Source organism: Lissotriton vulgaris, chromosome 11 (assembly GCF_964263255.1).
Source record: "Lissotriton vulgaris chromosome 11, aLisVul1.2, whole genome shotgun sequence".
NCBI classification, from domain to species: Eukaryota; Metazoa; Chordata; class Amphibia; order Caudata; family Salamandridae; genus Lissotriton; species Lissotriton vulgaris.
Genome location: NC_141699.1, coordinates 543,871,644 through 543,893,479, shown reverse-complemented (window position 1 = coordinate 543,893,479; position 21,836 = coordinate 543,871,644). Strand labels below are relative to the sequence as shown.

Below are 21,836 nucleotides of genomic sequence, written 5' to 3'. Positions count from 1 at the left end.
GTCAGGGTGGCCACTCTGGCAATAAAATGGTTCTTCTCAATATATGTCAACAGTATACCAACAAAATGACATGATGTGGCCATCTTTGGTATATTGTCTTAATAAATCTGGGAATGTACCAAAATCTATGGGAGGATGCATGGGAACGCACGTGCTCCACCCATGGAACGGCTTCAAGTTGAAATATAACGTAACACAGTGCAAGTAGCTGCCTTGCATTACATCTTTTTACAAAGCCATGCAAGGCTATGCAATTGAGGCCTTCTATGGCTTTGTATATTTTACTGAAGCCTTTGCGTCGCCTTGAGTGATGCAAGAACAATGCAAAGGCTTCTTAAATATGGGCTTTAAAGATTTTAGATTTTCATAACAACCAATGGCCCTTACGGGTCCAAGATCTCTTACCCTCTCCTTGCACAGAACTGCCAGCGTTTAGACCCCCACACGCCCTATTGGTTCCATGCTTTATCATTAGGTCCCATCCTGGTCCCGAAAAACCATGATGGGCTCAACCATGTTCCAGGGAGCACTTTGTGTAATTCTCCTTCTGGATCATAAGATACAAATACCTTGAAATACCCAAGTATCCCCTTTATTCATGGTGTTTCTGATGTGATTAAAATAATAATAGGGGGTGCCTAAGGAGATAATGATCTTACACCCTATCTAAAAGCGTCAACATGTTTCAGCCCTATGTCAAGTAGGCCATTGGGTCCAGGGCTTTCGTTAGGATTTGGAAACTATGCCCCAAAATAAAGTATTTCTCTGTAAATCAAACCTACCTCTAGTTGGTCAGGACAAAACACAACATACAATGTGTTATCTGGCATGCAAGAAGGACAGCAGTGCCCCTATTTTGATCAGGTTCGCCTTTTGGATTTTCTCTTTTGTATACAGCCACTAGGCTACATGGGAGGCGTGCGGGACATGTCCCTGCAATCACACATTCGCCTAGGGTAACATGGCTCCTATTTTCTGGCCTGCATCGTCAAAATGGACTCAATGTAATTGCATGCACCTTATGACCAATATGGGATCTGTACATCTAGAAAGTAGGAGATTCATAGATTTTCTTACTGTTGTCTTACTCTATAATAACCCAACACTCAACAGAACCTATAGAACATAGAATCAGACATGCATGTAACATTGCAAACATATGTATAATCGTGTAACCATTTACTTCCTTCTCAAGCATTCTACTTACCCATGTACCCAATCAAGCATCCATTGTCCCATTCATCTGCCTGCTTGTGGATGCATGTATCGGTAAACGTCATTTACAACGCGGTGTTTACACCGAACTGCCATTACAACGCAAGTCGTTAGTACGACTTGCGCTGGATGGCACTGTTGGCTAAGGAATATTGTAATTTTATATTCCAACACCTTCCCTACTGTTACATGGACTGGTGTTGGAATATAAAATTATAATATTCCTCAATCCGCGCCCTCCAACGCAAGTCGTTGTAACGACTTGCGTTGTAAAATTCGCGATGTAAAGTACCGCAATCAGAATGATCGCGTTGTACTGACATACATCCCATGTATCTATTTAGGCATGCATTCAGTAAATGAATATGTAGCTGCATGAGTAAATGAATATGTACCTGCACGCAGATTGTCTATGGTTCTCTTTCTCCATTTAAGTCTGTGTGTGTCTGCATGCACGCTGGATATTGTTCTCTTTCTACGTGTATGTAAGAGTGTGTCTGCATGCAAGTTGCTAGGGTTTTCTTTCTCCATGTAAGTATGTGTGTGTCTGCATGCACTTTGGCTGTGGTTTTGTTTCTCTGTGCAAGTAGGGGTGTGTCTGCATGCACGTTGGTTGTTGTTGGCTTTCTCTGTGTAAGTAAGAATGTGTATGCATGCACATTGCTGTGGTTCTCTTTCTTCTTGTAGGTGTGTGTCTGCATGCACGTTGGCTGTTGTTCTCTTGCTTCATGTAAGTATGTGTGTGTCTGCATGCATGTTGCTGTGTTTCTCTTTCTCCATGTAAGTATGTGTGTGTATGCTTGCACATTGTCGTTCTCTTTCACCGTCTAAGTATGTGTGTGTCTGCATGTAGGTTGATGTGGTTCTCTTTCCCCATGTAAGTATGTGTGTGTCTGCATGCACGTTGATGTGGTTCTCTTTCACCGTCTAAGTATGTGTGTGTCTGCATGTAGGTTGATGTGGTTCTCTTTCCCCATGTGAGTATGTGTGTGTCTGCATGCACGTTGATGTGGTTCTCTTTCACCGTCTAAGTATGTGTGTGTCTGCATGTAGGTTGATGTGGTTCTCTTTCTCCATGTAAGTATGTGTGTGTCTGCATGCAGGTTGATGTGGTTCTCTTTCTCCATGTAAGTATGTGTGTGTCTGCATGCACGTTGGCTGTGGTTCTCTTTCTCCATGTAAGTATGTGTGTGTCTGCATGCACGTTGATGTGGTTCTCTTTCACCGTCTAAGTATGTGTGTGTCTGCATGCAGGTTGATGTGGTTCTCTTTCTCCATGTAAGTATGTGTGTGTCTGCATGCACGTTGGCTGTGGTTCTCTTTCTCCATGTAAGTATGTGTGTGTCTGCATGCACGTTGATGTGGTTCTCTTTCACCGTCTAAGTATGTGTGTGTCTGCATGCAGGTTGATGTGGTTCTCTTTCTCCATGTAAGTATGTGTGTGTCTGCATGCACGTTGGCTGTGGTTCTCTTTCTCCATGTAAGTATGTGTGTGTCTGCATGCACGTTGATGTGGTTCTCTTTCACCGTCTAAGTATGTGTGTGTCTGCATGCAGGTTGATGTGGTTCTCTTTCTCCATGTAAGTATGTGTGTGTCTTCATGCACGTTGGCTGTGGTTCTCTTTCTCCATGTAAGTATGTGTGTGTCTGCATGCACGTTGGCTGTGGTTTTGTTTCTCCATGTAAGTTTGTGGTTATCTGCATGCACGTTGGCTGTGGTTCTCTTTCTCCATGTAAGTATGTGTGTGTCTGCATGCACGTCTGCATGCACGTTGGCTGTAGTTCTCTTTCTCCATGTATGTTACTTATAACTAAATGAGTGTCTTTCTGTTTGACTGGTCTTGAAATACTGGAGCACCTATGCTTGTGTTTTCCACATTTATTTATATTCATGTCATTTTGCATTCCACTATCGAATGCTGAAGCCTCCATTGTATCATACTATTCACCTTGCTGCAGTATGGACTATTACACTTTTCTGCACTGCCTTACTTCTCTCGCACAGACAACCCAAATCTCAGTTGCCTCTTTCACATAGCCCTCCATACACATGCAACAAAGCTCACAGATTTGGTGAATCGCATGTTATCACCAATCAACCAAGAAACGTGCAACTGCCTAATCAGTACACACTTAACAGATTTACAGCGCACAACCAATACAGAACTGATAGATCCTAATCAGGGCCACTGGAATTGTGTGATTATAAAGCGGTGGAGGTCTCAGGATAATCACAGATTTGCCTCATTTGCCACATAATCCATCATCTCTTGTATAATCTGCAGATTTCAGCAAAATACATTTTGTTTGCGGCTCTGATCGATCAAAAGTAACTATTTCAGTGGCAACACATGTTGCTGCTCAGTGGAAGGCCCTTCGCAAAGGCTGACTAGAAACCTTTCTTTGGCTTATTTCTTTATTTGTGTGTCAAAGTGGTAATAATGAGGTGAAACTTTTGACAGGTATATCACAGAAAGGAGGTAGTTCTTTTCTCGGGCAGATGCACTAATGGGCGCTATCAAACCGGAGTATGTGTCGCTGGGAGATCTGAATTTCAGATCGTAATGCCCTCACACACCTGTTAGGGTTTCATGCTTCATTATAGGGCGCTCCTCGTCAGACCGGCGCTGCAATGTCTGACAGGTCTGGTGGCTGCTTTGGCAGACTTCTTTAGATCGGAGGACACGGGTGAAACTTTTGACCACATAGTGTTAACGTGTAGCAATTCCAAAGTAATGGGGTAATACTAACCCGAAATGTGCCTTGGTATGCCTCATATTTCCCTGTTTTTGTCTGAAAATATAGCCACTCTGCCACATAATTTGGTCCTTCCCTGCCAGATAATTCCTGTGGCCCTGGCCACAATCAGCTGTGATCAACACTCAACAGCACTTTCCATCCAACTTCCCCATTTCCATACACCTTTCCATTTGCACTTATTATTTGCTTTTCACAAATAGAACGCTTGAGACAGAACTTTGACACCCTCGAGGAGGCCACACGACATCAAAGTGTCCTAGCTGGAAAAAAAACTATCAACTCAACAGCAAACACACCCCTCACCACACATACACTGAAGAAACATTCAGTTAAAGGCATTGCCAACATACCACCCCTCACAGATACATTTCACAATAATGATATATCTGGCTAGTGACGTCTATCTAGAAAATAATCGATCCAGACAGATCATCAGAAAGCCGTGGACTAGTGACCTCCTGGTTCTATGAAAAATAATGATTTCTTCCTGCAAAGCTATCCACCAAATAAACACTCTTCAGACATCGTTGTCTGGATCAAACACATCTTACTTTTGCATTAACCAACACGAAGCATTAATTTTACTTCGCTTTTAGCAAAAAATGTGGATAAGCACATGCAACCAATGAGAAGTAGCATTTAGTTGAAACGCATGAACGGTATGATAAGGGCGACCAGTTCCTTTTATTATTTATTTATTTGAAAGTTTTATCTAGACCCAGGGTATCAGAGCACTTTACAAGACATAGCATTAAAAGAAGAATTCACAGTTGACATAGTATCGAAAAAGAACAGTGCAACTCTTGGGGATACGTATCCCCAAGAGTCACAAATGATCCAGCATTAGCCCTCCAAGCATAGACGCTGAATTGGGTCAGATGACACTGAAAGTGCTACGGAGCCATACTACTGATTGAAGGGGCTATACGAATGTAAGTAACATAATATAGTAGCGTGATGTAGGTTGCCAGTAGCGGCCGGTGTGTTGAAAGAGTGACGAGTGGGGGTGAGGTGAGCTGGGAAACGGGGACCTGGGTAGAAAAATAATTATTAAAAAACGTACCTGCTCGTTGCATTGCGCTCCTCGGTTCTACAAACACAGGCTCTCAGAGTGCGTTGCGGCCAATCCTGATGCTGCTTTGATGCTGCTGAAAGCCACGTCAGGTTTGGCCTGAGCACCGATGATTCGTACTCCCACATAGATTGGGAACCTGTGCCTGCTCTCTCCAACCCAGCAATGCAGCTGGGGTTGGAGAGAGCTCCACTGCGCATGTGAGTTTGGCCGGCCTGAGACAGCCGGCCATACTTAGATGCGCAGTGGAGGCAGTGCCCAACCCTCCTCCTCTAGCCTGTCACCACCCTGGCCCCACCCACAAGCCTAAGCTCCAAGAGAAAAATAAAACAATGATAAACAAGAGTTTATTATCGTTTTATTTTTCATTTGTTCTGCTGCTGGCAGGTGGGGCGACGCTCCTCCACCATAGCAGAGGAGCCGCTGCTGTAGATTGCCCTGTATATCTATAAAAGCACCGCATGTGATGTGCCCAATTTGGGAGGAGACATTCTTTCTTGTCACTGTTCCTTCTCAGCCGCACAGAATCCTTTGAAGCTCAACTGAGGAGAAGGGATGTAGGGGCTAAATCGTTGTTTCACAAGAAGGAAATCAGAATTCTATTCCTGGCTTTGTCACTTAATAGACATGCTTGTGCTCTTTAGCAATTCACTGTATCTATCTATGTCTTCGATTGTGAATAAGTGGTGTATAATAATCAAGTGTGCTGACTTGTATTGTCGCATTGGCTTATTTTGGTCACTTCCGGAAGTGGGTGCCATCCAATGCTGACCACTTCCTCAGGAACCGTCTGCCAACTCACCTCTGTCTCGGATAAGTAAATGACCCACACAACGCGCATAGAAGTCTAGGGCCCATATCTATCAAGGTTTTGCGTCACCGTTATGCCACACAAGAAGATGCATGGGCGACACAAAACCTAAGTGAGATTTATCAAGCTAGGCAAGGCCACCTAGCGTGGCCTTGCATGGCTTGATAAATTTAGAGTAGCGCAAGGCAATGCAAATCGCTGTCTTGAGTTACTCTGCCCCAGGGAGGCATTCCATGGGTGGAGCATGGGTGTTCCATTGCATCCACTCATGGATTTTAGTGTATTTCCAGATTTACCATTAGTGGTTGACCTGGGAATGTGTCAAAATGCTACGCATCCACAGATGAGGCGTAACGAGGAGAAATATCTTTATTTCTCCTAGTTTTTCCTATTTCAATGTGTACTGCACACTGTAGCGCGCATAGCAAGAGGAAATTGCCTGTCAGGATTGAATAAAAAAACAGGAGTGCCAATGCTATGTGTTCACACATCCCAACTCAATACAATTCAATAAAAAACTTTATTCGGATAAAAAAAGTATATCCATAAAAGTACAAAGATAACAAATAAATTGTACATTATAAAACCATTTAAAATATTGCACGACAAGTACATGATATGCTATACAGCAGGACCAGTTTTATACGTTTAAAGTAGGTATCTTAGAAGACTGGTGTTAGAAGTCACATAAAAGATGGTAACATATTTTTAAGAAAGTGCAAAAGATTTTTAACAAATATCTGCAGATGCAAATATAATACAATAAAGTGCAAATTACTGGGAACGTAGTGTACAAATACTAATACTAGGAAGCCACGCTCACTAGAGTCTTTGATTTTGATAGGTGTTGGTACAACAGTTCCTCTTTTTAGAGTTAATCATAGTCTCTGCGATATTTAGTGCAAGCTTTTAAAAAACAGGCTATGGGTTTAACACTGAACTCTGTGTCTAGGCATTGTAAAGCTAGCAGCGCCGGACGACAGCGGCGCAATCCCATGTGTTTTATTAAAGGAGTAACCCACTGTCTCTGCGGTTGTTCATAAAGGCTACAGAAAAAGACTATATGCAGGAGTGATTGCTCAGACTGCTCATCACAGGGGCAGGGAGAAAGGTTGGCAGACCAGTCGTTTTTCTTCGGGAATGTTAACAATTGATGGAAAATGCTAAAACAAAACCGTGTCAGTAAGTATTTCTCATAATCGGTGATAGTAAGTAATAAATAAGGCTGAATCCCATATGAAGTCTGAACTGCTAAGAGATGAACATTTGAGGGCTTGGAGATCTCCTTAGTCAATCGAAGCTCACGTAAATGTGATGAGCATAACATTTTCAAATTTGGTCGTGATATTTCTACAATAGTTTCTAGATGTAAAAAGTAGGATTCTAAGTTTATATCTATCAAAAAATTACGGACATAGGCCAACCATGCAATATTTTTCCAATTTTCTAAGGCTAGGCAGTCTGTAATCAGAGAGCGGGTCAATTTACATTCCTTTGTTTGCCATATACGGTGTCATAAAAGTATTGGTTGGATAGCAATGATGTCAGATAGGTAATCCAAGCCTAATTCCAGGTGGCAACCGTATATCGGCGAGCTTTTAGGGACAGCCAGGAGGTATCTTATGTAACAATTTTCCACCTTTTGGATGGTGTCGGTGGCAACAAAACCCCACACCCCTGCTCCATATATTGCCACTGAACAGCATTTTGCTTGATAGATCTGGAGCATCTCCCGAGAAGGGAGCTGCCCCAGATTCTGTGCAAATGTTACCAAAGCTGTAGTGGTTCTGAGGAATGATGGTTTTCTTGCTTGGGTAGTTGGACGCCAGTTTGACTTATTGTCAATCACAATTCCCAGGTAGGGGTAGGAGTTTGTGCATTCTAACTTGGTGTTATTAATATAAATACCTTTTGATTGCCTTGTACTTTTTCCTACGTGCATAACATAGGTTTTCTTTATATTAACCTTAAGATCTAAGCTCGCCATAAAGTGGCAGTATCTATTAAGGAGGTATTGCAACTGACAGGGAGTCCGCGCCATGATGACCGCGTCATCCTCGTAAAGCTACGCAGGAATTGGACGACGGTCAATCATGGGGAGGTCCTGGCTCCCTTCTAACATTGACGCCTCCAGACCATTTGTGTAGAGATTGAAAAGGAAGGGAGCCAGTACACAACCCTGTCTGACTCCCTTCACCACAGCAAATGGTGTGGTAAGCTCCCCACCTGAACCGTATCTTACTTTGGCTGATGCGTCTAAGTATAGGTCTTGCATGAAGTGAACTAATGGGGGATCTACACCTATATTAAGAAGAATTTTCCACTGCTTACCGTGAGAGACACAGTCGAACGCTGCCGACAGGTCGATATAGGCCAGATGCAGCTTTCCCTTCTTTGCCCCCACATATTTACCCATTATTAGGGAAAGGTTTAACGCCTGTTCCACAGTCCCCAGGCCCTCCCGGAATCCGTACTGTAAATCTGATATTATTTGATTATTGGCTGCCCAGTTTTGAAGTCTTTGAAGTCCAGTAAGGAGATGGGTCTGTAGCAGGCAGGATTATTACGATCCCCTTTTTTAAATATGGGGAGCAGAATTGAGGTTTTCCATGATTTAATTGGGCCTAGTCTGGTTACTGCTTCAAAGACCCTGGTAAGGATTGGGGACCATAGGTCTAAGTTGTATTTAAAAATGTCCACAGGGACCCCATCGGGGCCTGGGGCTTTCCCGCATTTAGATGCCATCAGGGCGGTAACTACTTCCTCATGGTCAAAGCTGAGGTTTGGTGTAGGATTTAGGCGGTTGTGTAAGTTGCTCCTCCCTGGTGAGTCAGTAGACTCCAGTATGGGACCCTCTGTAAGCCCAAAGATCTTAGAAAAGTGGCTGACCCAAGCAGTTTCGTCCACTGCCACTTCAATTCGGGGGATTGAATTTGGATCAGTTAAAAAAGGGGTTTTGACAGTTTGCCAGAATGTAGTAGTATCCTTCAATACATATCGAGGGTAGCAGATGTTTCAAGCACTGCAAAAAAGAGTCCTTCAAGTGGTGCTCCCATGGTAACAGCACCCAGCCACCTACCTTGCAAAATTCTGTGCTGTAGAAAAGTCCAGGCAATTTAAGATGGAGGTACCGAAGCACACACTACATTGTTTTCCGTAAATTCCTTGATAAGTAAATAGAAGTAGTCACAGGACCGAGTTGCCCTAATTCATTTGTTTATTAATTAAAAAATTCTGGGCAGGACAAGAAAAACGTTCTCCATAGTAGCAGTCGATAAGTGTTCGTCCGCAGGACTTTTTCAAGGCTAAAAGTACAAAAAGTTCCAAATATGTACGAGATTGCAAATAGCACATCTGCCAAACTTCATAAGTCCTTAAAATCCTGGGCCAAAGCAAACCGAAGTACGAATGAACTTTGTACCAATGAACAGTCAATGAAGCAACCCCAGCCGTTGCAAGTACGTCACATAGGTGTTGCTTTATTACTTCTCAGTTACATTAACCATATGTCCAAATGGACCATGATAAGCCCGGTATCTGTAAACTGTTCATTGGTACTAAGTTAATTTGTGCTTAGTTTACTCTAGCCTGGGATTTGAAGGACTTGCGAAGTTTAGCAATGTGCTGTTTGCAATCTCGTGCATATTTGGAGTTTAGGTACTTTTAACCTTGGAAAAGTCCTGCGGACGAAACATGTGTCGGCTGCTTCTATGGAGAAGGTTTTTCATGTCATGCTCAGAAGTTTGTAACAAATAAACAGATGAATTAGAGCATCCGGATCCTGTGAGTACATCTATTCACTTATAAAGGTTTTTAAAGAAAACAATTCAGAGTGTGCTTCGGTATCTCCCTCTCAAATTGCCTCACAGGATTGTTTTTGTACAGGAAGGTGTCCCTTTCTACACAAATGCAATTTCGCCTACAATGCAGGCACCCTTGCAGCATGATGCAAGGGTACCTGCTTTAGGTAGCCAAAAGTGTGCCAGCACTAGGAAAGGACAGGAATGTGGCATATAATGTTAAATACAGCGCATTCCTTCCCTTTCACGCACCGTAGCATGGTGGCTTGCTGCGTTGCGCTGCATGAAAGATTGATAAATCTGTCCCACGCGTGTAATCAAGCACATCGACTTGCATGCTTGCCAAGATCAAACAAATCCTCACACTCTTGCTCTAAACTCTTCTGAAGGCACCGTCTCGTGAACCACCATAACATAATACTGCTCTATTCTTCCTTCCAGACGCCCCTCTAATATAACCATCTCCTCCTAACTCAAGACACTCTTTTCTCTCACCATCGAACTGTCCGTCGCTCGTTTTCACTCTCCCCTCTATCAAATTCAGTTCTACCTTTAATACCCTCCAGTACTCCTCTCACACTCCTCCTCTCCCTGTGACACGTCCCTCTGTCTATAATGCTCTCCGCCTCTTCATGTGAACCCCTTCCCTCTCCATCTCTCTCTTTCTGGTGTGCCCTCTCTCCCTGTTAACATTCTACCCTCGTCTTCATCCACTCTAGGCTCTTTCTATGACACTCTTCTCCCTCGCTCTTTATAAACCCCCCCCCCACCTCCTTATAACACCCTCTTATCTTTCTGTGGCCCTCTCTCTCTGTGAACACTCTGTTGTCTCTCATTAAAAGACTCCCTCCAGTTTCTGTATCATCCTTACTTTCCACATAAACCTCCTGTAACGCCACCTACTTGTTTCTATTAGAGTTCCCCCTTATAACGATCCTGTCTCTCTGAAACTCCCCTCTACCTCCAGCGCTTTCTCCCTCCAACACTCCCCACCCTTGTAGCACTCTCTACTCCCTCAAAGTCTCTCTTCTCCTCCCCTCTCTTGTGAGACTTTCCTCTCTGCTATCGAGCGCCCTCTCCACCACAGCGCTCTCCTCTCCCTCTAAACCTCTCTTCTGCCTCCAAGACTCTCCACCGTTCTCGTTTCCCACCAACACTGCCCCTTATAACACTCTGCCCTCCGCCTAACGCCCTCCACTGTCTCTCTAACACTCTCCTTCTAATACTCGACTCTCTCCTCTAACCCCGAATCTCTCTGCATCTCTGTCCCCTGTCTCTAACACTCTCCTCCCCTGTAACGCTCTTCGCCTCTCCCTGTAACACTTTTCCTCCCCTGGGAACACTCCCTTTTCTAAAACTATCTCCCCTCTCCCGATAACACCCCCCATCCTCGAGGAACTCTGTGCTTTTTTCTTAACACTAATTTACCCCAACACTCTCCACCTAAAACTCTTCCCTCTCTGAACTCTCTAGACTCCTGCTGGCACTCTCCTTTCCCTATAACACTCTCCTCTCCCTCTAACACACTCCCTTTCTCTCTAACACTCTCCTGTCCCTAAGAGCCTGCTCTCCTCTAACACTCTCCCCTCTGACTCACTTTTCCTGTAACACATTCTCTCTCTATCACTCTACCCTCTCCCTTTTACACTCTAATTTCCTTCTACCACGCTCCCTTCCTCTTATGACACTGCCCGCTCTCTTTGACACTCTACCTGCTGCTTATAACATGTCCCAATGTTTGAAACTCTCTGCCCTCTGCCTGTAACACACTACCCTACCGTCCGTCCCTCCCTCTGTCCCTCCCTCTGTACCACACTTCACTCTTCCTGCAACGCACTTCTCTCTTTAACCACACTGTTCCACCGCTCTCTAACACTTTCCCTCTCTGTCACACTCTCCCCTCTCTGACTTACTCTCCTCTCTCTGACTTACTCTCCCCTCTCTGACTTACTCTTTCCTCTCTCTGTCACACTATCCCCTCTCTGACCTACTCTTCCTTCTCTGACTTACTCTCTCCTCTCTCTGTCACACTCTCCCCTCTCTGACTTACTCTCCTCTCTCTGACTTACTCTCCCCTCTCTGACTTCATCTCTCTTCTCTCTGTCACACTCTCCCCTCTTTGACTTACTCTCCCCTCTCTGACTTAATCTTCCCTCTGTCTGTCACACTCTTCCCTCTCTGACTTACTCTCCCCTCTCTGACTTACTCTCTCCTCTCTGACGTACTCTTCCCTCTCTCTGACTTACTCTTCCCTCTCTCTGTCACACTCTCCCCTCTCTCTCTGTCGCACTCTCCCCTCTCTGACTTACTCTCCCCTCTCTAACTTACTCTTTCCTGTCTGTCACACTCTCCCTCTCTGACTTACTCTTTCCTCTCTCTGTCACACTCTCCTCTCTCTGACTTACTCTCCCCTCTCTGACTTACTCTTTCCTCTCTCTGTCACACTATCCCCTCTCTGACCTACTCTTCCTTCTCTGACTTACTCTCTCCTCTCTCTGTCACACTCTCCCCTCTCTGACTTACTCTCCTCTCTCTGACTTACTCTCCCCTCTCTGACTTACTCTTTCCTCTCTCTGTCACACTATCCCCTCTCTGACCTACTCTTCCCTCTCTGACTTCATCTCTCTTCTCTCTGTCACACTCTCCCCTCTGTGACTTACTCTCCCCTCTCTGACTTAATCTTCCCTCTGTCTGTCACACTCTTCCCTCTCTGACTTACTCTCCCCTCTCTGACTTACTCTCTCCTCTCTGACGTACTCTTCCCTCTCTCTGACTTACTCTTCCTCTCTCTGTCACACTCTCCCCTCTCTCTCTGTCGCACTCTCCCCTCTCTGACTTACTCTCCCCTCTCTAACTTACTCTTTCCTGTCTGTCACACTCTCCCTCTCGGACTTACTCTTCCCTCTCTGACTTACTCTTTCCTCTCTCTGTCACACTATCCCTTCTCTGACCTACTCTTCCTTCTCTGACTTACTCTCTCCTCTCTCTGTCACACTCTCCCCTCTCTGACTTACTATCCTCTCTCTGACTTACTCTCCCCTCTCTCCCCTCTCTGACTTACTCTTTCCTCTCTCTGTCACACTCTCCTCTCTCTGACTTACTCTTCCCTCTCTGACTTACTCTTTCCTCTCTCTGTCACACTATCCCTTCTCTGACCTACTCTTCCTTCTCTGACTTACTCTCTCCTCTCTCTGTCACACTCTCCCCTCTCTGACTTACTATCCTCTCTCTGACTTACTCTCCCCTCTCTCCCCTCTCTGACTTACTCTTTCCTCTCTCTGTCACACTATCCCCTCTCTGACCTACTCTTCCCTCTCTGACTTCATCTCTCTTCTCTCTGTCACACTCTCCCCTCTCTGACTTACTCTCCCCTCTCTGACTTAATCTTCCCTCTGTCTGTCACACTCTTCCCTCTCTGACTTACTCTCCCCTCTCTGACTTACTCTCTCCTCTCTGACGTACTCTTCCCTCTCTCTGACTTACTCTTCCCTCTCTCTGACTTACTCTTCCCTCTCTCTGTCACACTCTCCCCTCTCTCTCTGTCGCACTCACCCCTCTCTGACTTACTCTCCCCTCTCTAACTTACTCTTTCCTGTCTGTCACACTCTCCCTCTCTGACTTACTCTTTCCTCTCTCTGTCACACTCTCCCCTCTCTGACTTACTCTCCCCCTCTGACTTACTCTTTCCTCTCTCTGACTTACTCTCCCATCTCTGACATACTCTTTTCTCTCTCTATCACACTCGCCCCTCTCTGACTTACTCTCCCATCTCTGACTTACTCTCCCATCTCTGACTTACTCTTTCCTCTCTGTCACACTCTCCCCCCTCTGACTTACTATTCCCTCTCTGACTTACTCTTTCCTCTCTATGTCACATTCTCCTCTCTCTGACTTACTCTTTTCTCTCTCTGTCACACTCTCCCCTCTCTGACTCATTCTTAGGTCTCTGTCGCACTCTTCCTTCTCTCTGTCACACTTTCCCCTTTCTCTGGCACACTCTCCCCTCTCTAACTCACTCTCCCCTATCTGTCACACTCTTCCCATTCTCTGCCACACTCTCCCCTCTCTCTGTCACACTTCCCTTTCTCTGTCACACTCTCCCCTCTCTGACTTACTCTCCCCTCTCTGACTTACTCTGTCCTCTCTCTGTCACACTCTCCCCCTCTCTCTTACTCTTCACTCTCTCTGTCGCACTCGTCCGTCTCTCTGTCACACTCTCCCCTCTCTGACTCACTCTTCCCTCTCTCTGTCGCACTCTTTTTTCTCTCTGTCATACATTCCCCTCTCTGACTTACTCTCCCCTATCTTTGTCACACTATCCCCTCTCTGACTTACTCTCCCTTCTCTGATTTACTCTTTCCTCTGTCTGTCACACTCTCTCCTCTCTGATTTACTCTCCCCTCTCCGTCACACTCTTTCCATTCTCTGTCACACTCTCCCCTCTCTGACGTACTCTTTCCTTTCTCTATCACACTCTCTCCTCTCTGACTTACTCTCCCCTCTCTGTCACACTCTTTCCATTCTCTGTCACACTCTCCTCGTTCTGACTTACTTTCCCCTCTGTCACACTCTTCCCATTCTCTGTCACACTCTCCCCTCTCTGACATACTCTTCCCTTTCTCTGTCACACTCTCTCCTCTCTGACTTACTCTCCCCTCTCTGTCACACTCTTTCCATTCTCTGCCACACTCTCCCCTCTCTGGCGTACTCTTCATTTTCTCTGTCACACTCTCCCCTCTCTGACCCATTCTTACCTCTCTGTCGCATTCTTCCTTCTCTTTGTCACACTCTCCCCTCTCTGACTTAATCTCCCCTCTCTCTGTCACACTCTTCCCTTTCTCTGCCACACTCTCCCCTCTCTCTGTCACACTTCCCTTTCTCTGTCACACTCTCCCCTCTCTCTTACTCTTCACTCTCTCTGTCGCACTCTTCCGTCTCTCTGTCACACTCTCCCCTCTCTGACTCACTCTTCCCTCTCTCTGTCGCACTCTTTTTTCTCTCTGTCATACATTCCCCTCTCTGACTTACTCTCCCCTATCTTTGTCACACTATCCCCTCTCTGACTTGCTCTCCCTTCTCTGACTTACTCTTTCCTCTGTCTGTCACACTCTCTCCTCTCTGATTTACTCTCCCCTCTCCGTCACACTCTTTCCATTCTCTGTCACACTCTCCCCTCTCTGACGTACTCTTCCCTTTCTCTATCACACTCTCTCCTCTCTGACTTACTCTCCCCTCTCTGTCACACTCTTTCCATTCTCTGTCACGCTCTCCCCTCTCTGACATACTCTTCCCTTTCTCTGTCACACTCTCTCCTCTCTGACTTACTCTCCCCTCTCTGTCACACTCTTTCCATTCTCTGCCACACTCTCCCCTCTCTGATGTACTCTTAATTTTCTCTGTCACACTCTCCCCTCTCTGACTCATTCTTAACTCTCTGTCGCACTCTTCCTTCTCTCTGTCACACTCTCCCCTCTCTGACTTAATCTCCCCTCTCTCTGTCACACTCTTCCCTTTCTCTGTCACACTCTCCCCTCTCTGACTTACTCTTTCCTCTCTCTGTCACACTCTTCCCATTCTCTGTCACACTCTTCCCATTCTCTGTCACATTCTCCCCTCTCTGACTTACCCTTTCCTCTCTCTGTCACACTCTTCCCATTCTCTGTCACACTCTTCCCTTTCTCTGTCACACTCTCCCCTCTCTGACTTACCCTTTCCTCTCTCTGTCACACTCTCCCCTCTCTGACTTACTCTCCCCTCTCTGACTTACTCTTTCCTCTCTCTGTCACACTCTCCTCTGACTCACTCTCCCCTCTCTCTGTCGCACTCTTCCATCTCTCTGTCACACTCTCCCCTCTCTGACTCACTCTCCCCTCTCTCTGTCGCACTCTTCCTTCTCTGTCACACACTCCCCTATCTGACTCACTCTCCCCGCTCTCTGTCACACTCTCCCCTCTCTGACTCACTCTTCCCTCTCTCTGTCGCACTCTTTCTTCTCTCTGTCACACTCTCCCATCTCGAACTTACTCTCCCCTCTCCGACTTACTCTCCCTTCTCTGACTTACTCTCCCCTCTCTGACTTACTCTTTCCTGTCTGTCACACACTCCCCTCTCTGACTTACTCTTTCCTCTGTCTGTCACACTCTCCCCTCCCAGACTTACTCTCCCCTCTCTGTCACACTCTTCCCTTTCTCTGTCACACTCTCTCCTCTCTGACTTACTCTCCCCTCTCTGTTACAATCTTCGCCATTCTCTGTCACACTCTCCCCTCTCTGACTATCTCTCCCCTCTCTGACTTACTCTTTCCTCTGTCTGTCACACTCTCCCCTCTCTGACTTACTCTTCCCTCTCTCTGTCACACTCTTCCCTTTCTCTGGCACACTCTCCCCTCTCTGTCACACTCTTCCCTTTCTCTGTCACACTCTCCCCTCTCTGACTTACTCTCCCCTCTCTGACTTACTCTTTCCTCTGTGTCACACTCTCCCCTCTCTGACTTACTCTCCCCTCTCTGACTTACTCTTTCCTCTGTCTTTCACACTCTCTCCTCTCTTACGCACTCTTCCCTTTCTCTGTCACACTCTCCCCTCTCTGACGTACTCTTCCCTTTCTCTGTCACACTCTCCCCTCTCTGACTCATTCTTACCTCTCTGTCGCACACTCTCTGACTCATTCTTACCTCTCTGTCGCACTCTTCCTTCTCTCTGTCACCCTTTCCCCTCTCTGACTTACTCTCCCCTCTCTCTGTCACACTCTTCCCTTTCTCTGTCACACTCTGCCCTCTCTGACTTACTCTTTCCTCTCTCTGTCACACTCTCCCCTCTCTGACTCACTCTTCACTCTCTCTGTCGCACTCTTCCATCTCTCTGTCACTCTCTCCCCTCTCTGTCACTCTCTCCCCTCTCTGACTCACTCTTCCCTCTCTCTGTCGCACTGTTCTTTTTCTCTGACAATCCTCTTTTTCGCTAACAAGCTTTTAACTCCCAGGTAACACTCGTATTTCTCCCACTCTCCCTATAACATGCTCCCTTCCCCATCACACTCTTTCCTCTCCTTGTTACTCTGCCCTTTCATCACACTCGTTCCAAACGTGTGACACTACCTTTCTATCACACTTCTTCCTCCCATCACACTTCTTCCTCTCCTTGTAACACTCTCCCTTCTCCAGCACACTCCTTCCTCTCTGCCCCTTCATCACACTCCTTCCTCTCCCTGTAATACTGGCCCTCCAGCACACTTCTTCCTCCCATCAAACTCCTTCCTCTCCTTGTAACATTGTCTCTCCGTCACACTACTACTTCTCCCTGTAACACTCTCCCTTCTCGATCACACTCCTTCCTCCCCTTGTAACTTTGGCCCTTCATCACACTCCTTCCTACCCCTGTAACACTCTCCTTCTCCATCACCCTCCTTCCTCTCCTTGTAAGTCCACCATTCCATCACACTCCTTCCATACTCCCCCTGCTCCATCACACTCCTTCCTCTGCCTGTGACACCGCCCCTCCATCACACTTCCTCTTCCTCCTGTAAGGCTCCTCTCACCCCTTCAAGCTCTCCCTTCTGCCTGTCGCACTCTTCCCTCTCTCATGCACACACGTCCTTTTTTAACACACTCCCCCTCTTCCTGTAACTCCCTTCTCTTCATTTGCCCTCTCTTTCCCGGCAACAGTCTTTGCTCTCTCTATGACAATCTTCCCTCTTGTTGTAATATCCTTCCTCCGTCTCTTTCTCACTCTTCTCTTTCCCTGACACACATATCTTCGCCCTGTAGTACTCTTCCCTGTCTGTTTGACGCTCTTGCCTTTTTTGTTAACTTTTCCCTGACTCTATCCAATATTCCCTTTCCATGTTCCTCTTTGGTGGTTTTTTTTTTTTTTGGGCGGGGGGGTTAAATATAGCGTGAACTCGACCTGAAGATATCGGAGCGCTTTACATGTGCACCAGTTGCCTTACAGATGAGCACATTCCGTTTGTTAGCCACAGGGAGATTAAGGGATTTGCCTAAAATCACAGGATGTTGAGCGTCCCTGCCGAGACTGGAACCTGGTACAGTCTTACCTACCTCCCAGAACAACACCTCACCTGCTACTAACCATCGCTTTAGTTGCACTCATTTCTTCTCTAACTTTCCCTTTGACCCACATCCCCTGCCCGCACCCTCAGGCTCACTCACCGTTCGAGCACTGCCGACCAGGACTTCCTCCTCGCCAGTCCTGCCTGGTTTCTGCCCAGCAGGTCCGTCCACGGGCCTGGAATTCGCTGCAGCCCTTCGACATGTTTGTCGCCTGTGGCCCATAGTACACACCTTGGGTGCCCAGGCCTCCAAAACTGCCCACACTTGGGTACCCGGCCAACAGGCTGCCATTGGGTCCAGGCAGGGGCCTGCCAAGGATGTCGCTGATGCCATGTGGCGTGCCCGCGGCCAGGTGGGCACTCAGGGTCTGCGGGCTAAGCTTGCAGCAGGGGTTGTGTGCGGTGTACTGGTACATGGGTGCCTTCATCTCCGAGAACTGTGCCAGAGATGTATTGTTGAGAACAAAGGTGCCCGGCATGCCGGGTTCCATGGTTCCCGCCACTGGGTGATACGACAGGGAAGGTTGACTTTAAATCAATGAGTAAGTCCACAGGTGAATCAAGAACATCCTGTGTGAGGGGTGTCACAAGGAATCTGCCAAGGAGTCAAAAGAGGCTATGAAGAATACGATGATCTATGATGTGATCTATTTGATCCCACATGCACAGTAGCACTTCTGATGTTAGAACAATGTTCTTGGTTAAAGATACTGAATTGGAAGCCAGCAGCCCTGTCACAAAGTACAGCTCCTGGAAGATCACCGCTGTTCCAAACAGGTTTCTCGGTGAAGGGCCACTTTTCTCGGCTGAAGAATCTCAATAGAAGTCTGTTGTCACCTTTTAAGGTCCATGTTCACACAGGATAGTAGATCCTGGAGGACGGACAGTGTTCCTTTTCGAGAATTCCCAGAGGACGACCGGTGTAGCCTGTAGAAGGTCAATTTCCTGTTGAATGGCCTCTGTTCCTAATGAATGCTTCCTGATGGAAGTTCTGTGTTCTTGGTTGAAGATATCCAATAGAAGGCCTGGTCTCTGGTTATATATCTATGTTCCTGAGGGATGGCCAATGTTCCCAGTTGAAGTTTCCTGATGGAAGAACAGGGAATCGTGTTCAGAATTTCCAATGGAAGATCAATGTTCTCGATAGGAGGTAAGTGTTTGTTTTGGATGGCGTCGGGTCTGTTTGAAATTTGCGAATGGAAGGGCATGAGGATTTCTAAAGGAAGATCAACGTTCTCGATAGGAGGTAAGTGTTCCAGTTGGATGGCCTCAGTTTGTGATTGAAGTTTCTCAATTGAATTTTTCCTAGTTGAGGATTCAAATGCTAGAGCAGGGTTCCAAATAGGTCAATGTTCCATTGGTATGATCACTGTTCCCAAATGAAGTTTCCCAATGAAAGGGCAGTGTTCCCAATAGAAGTTGAATCTCCCTGTTGGATCGCCACTGTTCCTAGCTGAAGTTCCTGTTGGAAGGATAGTGTTCCCTATTGATTGTGCCCAATGCAGAGCAATATTTTCGATAGAAGGTTGGTGTTGCTGCTGGTTGGTTGCTGTTGGACGGGGTCTCTCTGATTTAAGTTTACTGATCGAATGTCAGTCTCCTCAGTTGAAGATACCCAATAGATTACCAGTGGCCCGGGTATAAGTTTGGTGTGACTGTTGGATGGCTTCTGTTACTGATTAAAGTTACTCAGTGGAATGGCAGTGTACTCTTTGAAGATGACCGTTAGAAGGCCAGTGTGCCTCTTGGATGGCTTCTGTCGACAATGGATGTTTTCCAGTGCAAGGACAATGTTTGCAATGAAAGATTCTTGAGAGTAGTGTTCCCTTCTGAAGGTCAGTGTTCCAGAGTGTAGAACCATTCCCAATTGAACGTCAGTCTACAGATTAGACGGCTAATGTTTCTTCTTGCTGAAGTTCCAGTGTTCCTAATTGAAGTTTCAACTTTGAAAGGAAGGGAAGTGTTCCTTTAGAAGGTGGATGATCCAGTTGGAAGCCTAGTGCTCCCAAATAAAATTTCCTGATGTAGAGCCAGTGTTCTCACCATAAGTGGAATGTTCCCCTTGCCTCTGTGTATCCTGCGAAAAGATACCTTTGAGGTGATGGCCCTCTGCCGACTCAAAGCCGTGATATCTCCCATTCAGTTTTATGACCTGAGTCTTGCCGGTCTCTCATTGTGCTTGTGTGACGTCTATGAGTTCTGTGCTCTCCTGGGGTACCCTTCTGCTCTCCTAGTTTGCTGCCATGGAGTTGTGCTCTCTCTTCTATTTTCCTGGTGCTGTATTTCAACAGTGCTGGGCTGCCTTGCTTCTTCTGTACGGAGTTAGTTGCCGCTCGTCTGGCCCCTGCAGGTTCACGAAATGTAGCATGCTCTGCAGAATATTTGACCCCCACCTGGTCCTGTTCTCTATTTTAGGGCTTCCTGTGCCGGAGGTCCTTCTGTTTGGTGCCCGCTAGGGCGATCACGTGCTGTACCAGGAGTTTGGGCTCCTAGTAGGTACTTATGTCTCTGGACCTTGACTGGTGATGGATGTTGAAGAAGGGGGGCAACTCAATTTTGTGGGGTTACTCTCGCCCAGTGCAGAACCATCAGCGTTCAAACCCCAGGTGGTGCTGCCTCTGAAGCTCCTGTTTCTCTGCCCGCTCCTGTTGCTGTATGAGGCTGATGGGTAGCTCCTGAGCTGGGGTCTGTCGCGCCTGGTCTTAGCACTCCGCTTTAATACGTAGTCCGTCTGCCCCAGCTATGCCCCACTCAGATGATACAGCTCTCTCCAGTCCCTGCCTGGAGCTACCTGGTGGTACAACTCTCCATGGACACCTGCCTGGCAGATCTCCTTCGGGCCCTGCTGCCTCGTGGTGTCGCACTTTCAGATCCTAGCCTGGCGATGCCTACTGGGACCACGCTCTCCGGATCCTTCCTTGCCTCCTGCCGTCCCACTGCGACCTCTGTCTCCAGACCCTGCTTGATGAAGTTTGACCCGGTGGGCTGCAGGCTCCTCTGATAAAGCTCAGGTGCATTAGTCCAGCGTGCTGCCATTGGCCGGGGCGCGCCTCCTTGTCTGTGTGCGCAGGGCGCGCCATATATTGGCTGATATCAGATTAATGGTGGATTGATAGGTTAGCAGAACATTCATACTTGTCCGGTGTGTGGTGAGGAGGCGAGGGTGGGGGCGTGGGGGAGGATAGGTCTCCGGTGCAATATGTTCCCCTCATTAGCCATCGTCATAGTTAGGTTTGCGAGAGTTAAACCAGGAGCAGTGGAAAAAGGGGGCTATTATGGCACATACATACATATATATGCATATGTGTGTATACATATGTGTGTGTGTGTGTGTATATATATATATATACACACACACACACACACACATATACACGCCCCTACCCATGGAATTTTCATCCATGACTGAAGCGTCGCTGTCGCTAACATGAGTATACTGAGTGCAGTGTAAGTAGGTCGGGTGCACGCGTCGTGTGACATCTGAGGAAGCCTACCTACATGAAAGGTTTTTGCTTTTTAGTGACCTTTGGTAACGTGCAGCTCCCAAGAATTAATTTAGGCGGGCGGAGAGCCCGGGACCAGGAAGTGCCCTCTGAGGGTGTGTGGAGCAGAAAGTTCCGCGTCGGGGGAGAGGGAGAGGGGGTGGGGGAGGGGAGGTGGATTTAGAGACCTGCACGTCGCGCGTTTGACTCCCTTTGTCCGTCCGTTTTTGATTAATCGATGAGTCGATAGATTATTTTTTTCCCGTTCAGATCGTTTACTGCCCTTCATGCGGGCGCACTCACTCAGACTGTCGTCCAAGTGTTAGAAAGCGCACGTTTCATCCTCACTCGGGTCGAAAATGGAGAGCTCTGACGCAGTTTTACAAAAATTAAATCGGCCTGGTCTTGCCATATGGGAGAATGGAAAGCCCTGGTATGGCGGTTGGGGAGGGGGACCTTTGTTAAAAGCAACATCCTGAGTTTAAACCGACCCACAAACGGACACACCCCTTAGCAGCACCTTTTTTTGTCTGGCCTATATCGCCAGACTATTTCTTACCAAAAATGCATCAATAGTGTACGCACATAGCTTTCATTCAAACACCTTCTTCCTTTGGTCAATTACTGAA

General features: G+C 46.7%; 1 protein-coding gene across 1 annotated transcript in view; it reads right to left on the bottom strand.

The window, feature by feature from the left end:
• NKX6-3 (NK6 homeobox 3) overlaps positions 1-20,704 on the bottom strand; it is a 77,200-nt gene extending 56,496 nt beyond the window's left edge. Inside the window, exon 1 of the mRNA XM_086943598.1 lies at positions 17,826-20,704. Within this exon, the coding sequence (XP_086799724.1) occupies positions 17,826-18,216 (391 nt within the window). The 5' untranslated portion in view covers positions 18,217-20,704. The remainder of the gene's footprint in view (positions 1-17,825) is intronic.
• Positions 20,705-21,836: the final 1,132 nt, after the last annotated feature.